General features: G+C 39.4%; 1 protein-coding gene across 2 annotated transcripts in view; it reads right to left on the bottom strand.

The window, feature by feature from the left end:
• Positions 1 to 11245, bottom strand: part of dennd1b (DENN/MADD domain containing 1B) — a 362658-nt gene that overhangs the window by 250551 nt on the left and 100862 nt on the right. For both annotated transcript variants that reach the window (XM_072914655.1, XM_072914654.1), the window contains exon 3: positions 8483 to 8526. In XM_072914655.1, the coding sequence (XP_072770756.1) occupies positions 8483 to 8526 (44 nt within the window). The remainder of the gene's footprint in view (positions 1 to 8482; positions 8527 to 11245) is intronic.

The raw sequence follows: 11245 nt of genomic DNA on the forward strand, positions 1-11245 counted from the left end.
TCTATCACAAAAAAATAAGAGTTGTAGAAATGATTGGAAACTCAAGACAGCCATGACATGATGTCTTTCCCAAGTGTATGTAAACTTTTGACCACGACTCTATGTAGTTATTTCCCACCTTCTAGTGATGAGGTGCCGTAGTTTCATCATGTTTTGCTAAGTGGATCTAAGTGGATCTGCTTTTCCTAGCATTGCCACATTTTGTTTCATTTGGTTCCCAGCTGCCGGGCTGTGTGGTTCTTTGACTAAGTGTCTGTCACAAGCAGGCTGAGAGTCTACAACAGCAGCGGGCAGGAGTCATGGCATCATCACCGCAGGAGAAGGACTCAACCTCATCCATTGACAGTGTGATGTGCACGGTGCAAATATATAAAAGGTTATTATAACAGGCCATGTAATGGTTTTGATCAAGTTGAAACTCTAATGTTCTTTGACGGTGAAGTCAGGAAGATATAAAGGCATCCTACTGAGACTGTATTTTAATTGTAAATAACTTCAACTAAAAAGATAGTCAGAGTTTTGTAAGTGCACAGGCAAAGTCATTTGTGATTGCTTGGTAGTCTGTAGTAGGGCTGGACGAATAATCAAAGTTTGATTTTGATTTTGTCACTTAAGTTGACACTCAAAAAATACAAAACTAAAAAGTGGGACCTTAAAATAATGCCGTTAATGGGGCAGCTACCGTATTTTCCGCACTATAAGGCGCACCGGATTATTAGCCGCACCTTCTATGAATTACATATTTCATAATTTTGTCCACCAATAAGCCGCCCCGGACTATAAGCCGCGCCTACGCTGCGCTAAAGTGAATGTCAAAAAAACGCTGCGCTAAAGTGAATGTCAAAAAAACAGTCAGATAGTTCAGTCAAACTTTAATAATATATTGAAAACCAGCGTTCTAACAACTCTGTCCCAAAATGTACGCAAATGTGCAATCACAAACATAGTAAAATTCAAAATGGTGTAGAGCAATAGTAACATAATGTTGCTCGAACGTTAATGTCACAACACACAAAATAAACATAGCGCTCACCTTCTGAAGTTATTCTTCATTCGTAAATCCTTCGAATTCTTCGTCTTCGGTGTCCGAATTGAAAAGTTGCGCAAGCGTGGTATCCAAAATGGCCGGTTCCGTCTCGTAGAAGTCATCGGGAGTCAGTGTCGCTGTTGTTCTGTGAATCCTGCCTTCCGGAAAGCTCGGACCACAGTTGTGACCGAAATATCTGCCCAAGCATTTACGATCCACTGGCAAATGTTGGCGTATGTCGTCCGAGGCTGTCTGCCCGTCTTAGTGAAGGTGTGTTCGCCTTCGGAGCTGTGTGAAAAAAGCCACCCGGCCTCTTCGCGTAAACTTCCCTTAACCACTCGCTCATCTTTTCTTCATCCATCCATCCCTTCGAGTTAGCTTTTATGATGACGCCGGCTGGAAAGGTCTCTTTTGGCAAGGTCTTCCTTTTGAATATCACCATGAGTGGAAGTTAGCATGGCAAGCTAGAACCACAGTGAAGGATGACTTCTCATTCCCTGTGGTGCGAATATTCACCGTACGTGCTCCCGTTCCACAGTGCGGTTCAGTTGCTGTGAAATACGGTAGTAATCCGTGTGCGGATGGAGAGATTGCGTCGTTTTATGAACCGGATCGCTTAGTAGGAGCCATTTTGTGGTCTTTACAGATGTAAACAGGAAATGAAACGTACGGTGATATCCGCGCGTTTTTTCTTCTTCTTCCGGGGGCGGGTGAAGCGCTTCCTGTTCTATGGGGGCGGGTGAAGCGCTTCCTGTTCTATGGGGGCGGGTGCTTTCCTTGGCGGTTGCTTGCGTAGAAGAAGAAGCGCTTCCTGTTCTACCGGGAAAAAAGATGGCGGCTGTTTACCGAAGTTGCGAGATCGAAACTTTATGAAAATTAATCGTAATAAAGCGCACCGGGTTATAAGGCGCACTGTTAGCTTTTGAGAAAATTTGTGGTTTTTAGGTGCGCCTTATAGTGCGGAAAATACGGTACTCAGTGGCCTAGTGGTTAGAGCAGTGGTGCTTAACCTGGGTTCGATCGAACCCTAGGGTTTCGGTGAGTCGGCCTCAGGGGTTCGGCGGAGGTCAAAACACACCCGACTCATCGTGTAAATGAAAACTTCTCCCTATCGGCGTATTACGGATATGGCAACAGCAGAAGTCACACTGATTTGCAGGTGTGTAATTTGTTGTGAGTCTATGCACTGTGTTGGTTTTGTTCTTTGAACAAGGTGATGTTCATGCACGGTTCACTTTGTGCACCAGTAAAAAAACATGGTCTTTAGTATGGGGAACATATTGACCATTAATTAGTTGCTTATAACATGCAAATTAGTAACATATTGGCTCTTAACTAGTCATTATTAAGTACTTATTAATGTTTTATTCGGCATGGCCTTATTATAACCCTAACCCTCGCCCTGACCAAATAACTCTAAATTAAGTCTTTGTTACTTAGAATATGTTCCCCATACTAAAGTGTTACCAAAAACATATAACTTTGTATTGAATTAAAAAAAAACATTGAATTTTTCACTAAAGAAGGGTTCGGTGAATGCGCATATGAAACTGGTGGGGTTCGGTACCTTCAACAAGGTTAAGAACCACTGGGTTAGAGTGTCCGCCCTGAGAACGGTAGGTTGTGAGTTCAAACCCCGGCCGAGTCATACCAAAGACTATATAGAAGAGACAAACTCACACATGGCAGGCTCCACGTGGCGGGACGTACATATAGCCTCACTTCTAGGTGAACACAACGCCAGGTCTATCCATACACCAATCAGTGGAACCCTCTGACTAGCTGACGGACATCAAAATAAGCGGTTGTTGTTCGCCAAAATCAAAAACGAAACTAACCATTGCTTGACTCTTTGCATTTATTTTAGCCAGGGATACAAGGAGAATGGACTAATATTAAAGACCTTGACTACCTACTCAGTGGCCTACTGGTTAGAGTGTCCGCCCTGAGATCGGTAGGTTATGAGTTCAAACCCCGGCCGAGTCATACCAAAGACTATATAGAAGAGACAAACTCACACATGGCAGGCTCCACGTGGCGGGACGTACATATAGCCTCACTTCTAGGTGAACACAACGCCAGGTCTATCCATACAACAATCAGTGGAACCCTCTGACTGGCTGACGGACATCAAAATAAGCGGTTGTTGTTCGCCAAAATCAAAAATGAAACTAACCATTGCTTGACTATTTGCATTTATTTTAGCCAGGGATACAAGGAGAATGGACTAATATTAAAGACCTTGACTACCTACTCAGTGGCCTACTGGTTAGAGTGTCTGCCCTGAGATCGGTAGGTTGTGACTTCAAACCCCGGCTGAGTCATACCAAAGACTATAAAAATCCTTATTATGATCCTTATTATGCATGTCTTTGAAATCAGCTATAGTATGTGTGGTGGTGGAGCGGGGACTAAATGTATTAGTCTCGGAATGAAGCGATTGTCTTGCTGCTGTCTCCCACCATTCAACACGTATACAAGTAGCGTTATAAACTGTTGAGTTTGTTGCCCTTGTCTTTCTTTTCATTGCCTTCACAGCATTCTCGTTCATTCGTCCATGTTTGATATTATGGAGGTTAATTTATGTCATGTTTACGAAAGCTTTTTTGTTTGACACTGTATTTATGTAACTACATTTTTTGCATTTAAATTTTGTGAACTTAATTTTTTTTTTACCGTACATCAAATTATGCTGACAATTTCATTGAAAAATATTCAGTGTTCTAAAATTCTATGTATTAAAAATCAGTGTATTAAAAAAATCATTGTATAAATATTCAGTGTAAAAAAAAAAATCTATGTATAAATATTCCGTGTAAAAAATTAAGTGTATAAAAATTACATTTAAAAAAAAAATTAGCTTCTTCAAAAAGCAAGACTCACTTTCAGTAAAGTAAGACTAAAGCCATCGATCCTTTCTCAGAACCAGCCAATGAAATGTCAAGTTTGAAGTCACGTTATATGGGTCTTGCAAAACAAATTAAAAAGGCAGTTAACTGTGCTACCTGGGAATAAATCAACATAATTAACATTTCAATGCGGCCCGCTGGATGTTTTAACACTATAGTTATAGAAATTATTCCAATGGTTAGAATCTGCACTTTTGAGTGTCATGATATGCAGCTAAACTGACTGTGATACACAATGTGACCAGCGGATGATGCTGGATAATGATGTTCAGGTAAACGTAAAGGGCTAAAGGGCGAGCGATGTTCGGATGCATTCATGGAGGGAGGAATACATGTTTGACCGTAAGCTTGTTGTTCACAAGACAAAGTTTGGTCATTAATAGATGAACAACACACTACGGCGACCATAGGAACAGTGATACTATACCGAATAAGTGGATGTTTTTTATCCTTTTGCCTTTATTTTTCACCGAACTTTTTGTATCTTTGTTGCTCTTGCTTGATTACAAAAGATGTCGATCCAGGAGGTGGTCTGCAGTAGAGGAGCAACGTTCATATATTTTAAATATTCAGTGTTTTATTGTTCATAGTTAATATTGTAAATTCCACATTCTTTATGTTCATGTACATTCTGAGTGTCTTTGTCAGTAAAAAAAACTAAACAGACCATTTCAAAAACGGTATGAACTTTAGCTATTTTTACTAGAGATGTCCGATAATATCGGCCTGCCGATATTATCGGCCGATAAATGCTTTAAAATGTAATATCGGAAAATATCGGTATCAGGTTTTTTTTTTATCGGTATCGATTTATTTTTTTACTAAATCATAAATAAATAAATAAATGATAAATGGGTTGTACTTGTATAGCGCTTTTCTACCTTCAAGGTACTCAAAGCGCTTTGACACTACTTCCACATTTACCCATTCACACACACATTCACACACTGATGGAGGGAGCTGCCATGCAAGGCGCTAACCAGCACCCATCAGGAGCAAGGGTGAAGTGTCTTGCTCAGGACACAACGGACATGACGAGGTTGGTACTAGGTGGGGATTGAATCAGGGACCCTCGGGTTGCGCACGGCCACTCTGCCACTGCGCCACGCCGTCCCAAATCAACATAAAAAAACACAAGATACACTTACAATTAGTGCACCAACCCAAAAAACCTCCCTCCCCCATTTACACTCATTCACACAAAAGGGTTGTTTCTTTCTGTTATTAATATTCTGGTTCCTACATTATATATCAATATATATCAATACAGTCTGCAAGGGATACAGTCCGTAAGCACACATGATTGTGCGTGCTGCTGGTCCACTAACAGTACTAACCTTTAACAGTAAATTTTACTCATTTTCATTAATTACTAGTTTCTATGTAACTGTTTTTATATTGTTTTACTTTCGTTTTTATTCAAGAAAATGTTTTTAATTTATTTATTTAATTTTATTTTATTAATTTTTAAAAAAAAGGACCTTATCTTCACCATACATGGTTGTCCAAATTAGGCATAATAATGTGTTAATTCCACGACTGTATATATCGGTATCGGTTGATATCGGTATCGGTTGATATCAGTATCTGTAATTAAGGAATTGGACAATATCGGAATATCGGAAATCGGCAAAAAGCCATTATCGGACATCCCTAATTTTTACTGAAATTATGACAATCAGAATGTACAAAAAAATATAGAATGTGGGACTTACATTAGAGAATATGTGTTGCGCTCCTGCAGACCATCTCCTTGATCGACATATTTTATAATCGAGCAAGAACAACAAAAATGCAACAAACACGACAAAACAAACACAAAGCGTAAAAAACATCCACATATTCCATATAATATCACTGTTCTGCAGAACTTTGCTGTAGAATTTCGCCTCCATCTGACACTCGCTATTACTTTTTTGCTTTGTAAACAAGCCCCGCCCACTCTGTCCTACTCAGTTCATAGTTTGAAAATATCCAGCAGGCCGCATTGAAATGTTAATTATGTTGTATTATGCCAAGGTAGCACAGTTAACCGCTTTTTTATGTTGTTTTGCAAGACCTGTGTCACGTGACTTCAAACTTCACACCTTATTAGCTGGTTCTGAGACAAGATCCATTTCTTCCGTCTTAATTTACCGGAAGTGAGTCTTGCGTTTTGAAACGACACATTTTTTACACTGAATTTTTATACACTGAATTTTTTTACACCAAATGTATTTTCAATGAAATTGTCAGCAAAATATGATGTAAAAAAAATTCAGTTCACAAAATTTAAACGCAAAAAATGTAGTTACATAAATTCAATGTACCGTATTTTTCGGAGTATAAGTCGCTCCGGAGTATAAGTCGCACTGGTCGAAAATGCATAATAAAGAAGGAAAAAAACATATAAATCTCACTGGAGTAGAAGTCGCATTTTTTGAGGAAATTTATTTGATAAAACCCAACACCAAGAATAGACATTTGAAAGGCAATTTAAAATAAATAAAGAATAGTGAACAACAGGCTGAATAAGTGTACGTTATATGAGGCATAAATAACCAACTGAGAACGTGCCTGGTATGTTAACGTAACATATTATGGTAAGAGTCATTCAAATAACTATAACATATAGAACATACTATACGTTTACCAAACAATCTGTCACTCCTAATCGCTAAATCCCATGAAATCTTATACGTCTAGTCTCTTACGTGAATGAGCTAAATAATATTATTTGATATTTTACGGTAATGTGTTAATAATGTCACACATAAGTCGCTCCTGAGTATAAGTCGCACCAACGGCCAAACTATGAAAAAAACAGCGGCTTATAGTCCGAAAAATACGGTATATATATTTTTTTTCCCTCTTAATTTTTGTTACTTTGCAGAAATAAGTAGGGACGTGTCACAAGTAGGGAAGCGATGTCTGAGAATCCTGTGTGTAAACTAGCGGTGCCTCCCTTCGCCCACCGAGACAATGAATAGGAATAACTGAAAAGAAGGCTCACTGTGTTCATTTAATTCTACTGTTAAATAAACACACTCAAAAGCTGAGAGCGATCCACTGAGTGAGACTTCTTTCTCCCTGTTTGAAGCAAGAGATGGAGAAAACAAACACACAGACATAGCAAAGTATTTCGACTTAATTATTGTTCGATTAATTGACTTATTGACTATCGACACCAGGCTTAATCACGATCAAAAATGTTTTCCAAGGTGCAGGTGGTGTTTGTTATTAGCGAAACCAGTTTGACCCGGCGTTAATCCTGAGCCGGCGGTAATGCTAAGGAAATACGGTATATATATATATATATATATATATATATATATATATATATATATATATATATATATATATATGTAAATATATACACATACTGTATATATACACATATATATCCATCCATCCATTTTCTACCGCTTGTTCCCTTTGGGGTCGCGGGGGGCGCTGGAGCCTATCTCAGCTATATATATATATATATATATATATATATATACACACACACACATATATATACATATATATATACAGTATATAGATAGATAGATAGATAGATAGATAGATAGATAGATAGATAGATAGATAGATAGATAGATAGATAGGTGGATTGGCAACACTAAATTGGCCCGAGTGTGTGAATGGGAGTGTGAATGTTGTCTATCTGTGTTGGCCCTGCGATGAGGTGGCGACTTGTCCAGGGTGTACGCCGCCTTCCGCCCGAATGCAGCTCAGATAGGCTCCAGCACCCCCCGCAACCCCGTAAGGGACAAGCGGTACAAAATGGATGGATGGATGCAATAAAGTATATAATAACACTGCTTGGGACTGAGCCAATCTATGGCCACAATACAGAACAGCAAGTTCTAATTGGTCTGGTCTCCTCTAGTGGCCTGCAGTTTAGATAGTTTTAGTTTATTTAAATAATTACATCTGATTTAAAAAAATAAATAAAAGCATATCCAAAGAAAATCAGTGATGTGGTGGAGCCGCAATATTTGCAGCGTCACTGTAGTGCAATGTTTTATTCAGACCATGCATTTGTTGCAGCACACCAGATTCCCCCTTAAACGTGGGATATTGTGATAGAGTTTTCAGACTTAATGGTTTAGGGGAACAAACCTCCTTCAAACCAGGTACTTTAGGAATGAAATGTACCTAATAACGCTGTAGTCATGAAAAATGTAGCAGTCATAGCAGGACAATGAACGCGGGAGGGCGAAAACAAAGGTGCGCATTCCTGTCACGGTTGCATGATAATTAGTGATTCCTCGGTTATTGAAGAGCCGCTCACTGCTTTTCATTACCGGCAACAGACATGCAGTGAGACGGAGAGACAGTGAAGGGAGGAGAGGAAGCACCAGCAGTGATGAGGAGGAGGAGAAGGAGGAAAGCAGTAGTGATGGAGGGGAAGGGGGGGGTTTCCACAGGATGGCAGGGTGAGTGAGGGCATTAGGAATGGAAGGGTGATGGTGGGGGGAGAGAGAGAGAGAGAAAGAGAGGGAGGGAGAGAGAGAGAGAGAGAGAGAGAGAGAAGGAATGAAAAAGCTGAGTTTGTTCCAACCTGGTCGGTGTGGTCCTGGGGGAAGCTCCACAGCACGGTTGGATCTAGAGGTAATTGACAGACAGCATTAATCAGTGGGTGAGAAACACACCGTCTTCGCTAGCTGCCTCAGAACACATACATATTAATGAGATGGGTGGGGGCAAGGGTGGCTGCTGCGAGTCTGTTCACGCACACACACACACACACACACACACACACACACACACACACACACACACACACACACACATTCACAAAGCTGCGGCACAACATGGGGAAAGAAGAGAGAAAGTGTTGAGGCTGTATGTGCTGTAAATATGCAAATTCATATTCTCAGTGTAGATATGATAGCTTATATTATACAGCCAATTATCCACATTTAAATCCAGTCATATCGACATATACAGTAGTTAATTTGTTTCATTAGTGATAAAATGATTGGATTGGCTGGAGACATGTCAAACTAAACTGTAAGCATTATTCCATAATCATAATTATGTTTGTCGGTATTGTAGTTTTTTAAAGCAACATCAATAGATATAACTAATGTGGATTCATTGAGAATTGATTAATAGCAGTTGCGCTGGATCGAGTGTGGGGATGTTTGGCTTCTGATCAGAAAGAATTTGCTATTTGTTGGTCATTTCGCATTCTTTTTGACAACTTATTGATAGGCTAATATTTGAATGATCAAAGATACATTAAATAATCAAGCAACAGTGTCATTTAGTTTACTTATAAAGTGTGTTTTGAACTCACTAACTTAACATTTTGAAGTAAAGTAAACAAAACTAGCACAAATGCAAAAAAATAAAAATAATTGGCTGCTGGTCTTAATGGCGCAGTGCAACAAGCTTTCATCTCTCCTAGCTAATTCTGCATGGAAAGTAACTGCCTCACTAAAGCCAATGTGATTGAAAGGAAGCAGTCATCCCTGAACACAGGGGTCTCTGGTAAACACGGCTTCCACAGCTTCAAGGTCTCCATGTGACCCCGACACCAGCAGGCCGCGTTAGAAGAGACAAACTCACACATGGCAGGCTCCACGTGGCGGGACGTACATATAGCCTCACTTCTAGGTGAACACAACGCCAGGTCTATCCATGCACCAATCAGTGCAACCCTCTGACTGGCTGACGGACATCTAAATAAGCGGTTGTTGTTCGTCAAAATCAAAAACGAAACTAACCATTGCTTGACTACCGTATTATCCGGAGTATAAGTCGCACCGGAGTATAAGTCGCACCTGCCGAAAATACATAATAAAGAAGGGAAAAAACATATATAAGTCGCACTGGAGTATAAGTCGCATTTTTGGGGGAAATGTATTTGATAAAACCCAACACCAAGAATAGACATTTGAAAGGCAATTTAAAATAAATAAAGAATAGTGAACAACAGGCTGAATAAGTGTACGTTATATGAGGCATAAATAACCAACTGAGAACGTGCCTGGTATGTTAATGTAACATATTATGGTAAGAGTCATTCAAATAACTATAACATATAGAACATGCTATACGTTTACCAAACAATCTGTCACTCCTAATCGCTAAATCCCCTGAAATCGTATACGTCTAGTCTCTTACGTGAATGAGCTAAATAATATTATTTGATATTTTACGGTAATATGTAAATAATTTCACACATAAGTCGCTCCTGAGTATAAGTCGCACCCCCGGCCAAACTATGAAAAAAACTGTGACTTATAGTCCGAAAAATAAGGTATTTGCATTTATTTTAGCCAGGGATACAAGGAGAATGGACTAATATTAGGGATGTCCGATAATAGCGGACTGCCGATATTATCGGCCGATAAATGCTTTAAAATGTAATATCGGAAATTATCGGTATCGGTTTCAAAAAGTAAAATTCATTACTTTTTAAAACGCCGCTGTGTACACGGACGTAGGGACAAGTACAGAGCGCCAATAAACCTTAAAGGCAATGCCTTTGCGTGCCGCCCAAGTCACAAAATATCTACGGCTTTTCACACACACAAGTGAATGCAATGCATACTTGGTCAACAGCCATACAGGTCACACTGAGGGTGGCCGTATAAATAACTTTAACACTGTTACAAATATGCGCCACACTGTGAACCCACACCAAAAAAGAATGACAAACACATTTCGGGAAAACATCCGCACCGTAACACAACATAAACACAACAGAATAAATACCCAGAACCCCTTGCAGCACTAACTCTTCCGGGATGCTACAATATACACCCCCCGCTGCCCCCTACCCCTGCCCCCAACCCCTCAACCTCCTCATGCTCTCTCAGGGAGAGCATGTCCCAAATTCCAAGCTGCTGTTTTGAGGCATGTTAAAAAAAATAATGCACTTTGTGACTTCAATAATAAATATGGCAGTGCCATGTTGGCATTTTTTTCCATAATTTGAGTTGATTTATTTTGGAAAATCTTGTTACATTGTTTAATGCATCCAGCGGGGCATCACAACAAAATTAGGCATAATAATGTGTTAATTACACAACTGTATATATCGGTAGATATCGGAATCGGTAATTAAGAGTTGGACAATATCGGAATATTGGATATCGGCAAAAAAACCATTATCGGACATCTCTAACTAATATTAAAGACCTTGACTACCATTATTTGTGCATTTTTTTTGAGAGGGGGAAATGATTTCTAAGTGATTTGAGAAACTCCATTGCAAAAAATTAACTAGTAATTGTCACTGCTTTGAGGAATCGTTTATTTAATGGTAAAACTAAAAGGATGAGGACTTTGAATGGGGTCCACACGCTTATGT

This window comes from Nerophis lumbriciformis, linkage group LG14 (genome assembly GCF_033978685.3).
Source record: "Nerophis lumbriciformis linkage group LG14, RoL_Nlum_v2.1, whole genome shotgun sequence".
NCBI lineage: Eukaryota > Metazoa > Chordata > Actinopteri > Syngnathiformes > Syngnathidae > Nerophis > Nerophis lumbriciformis.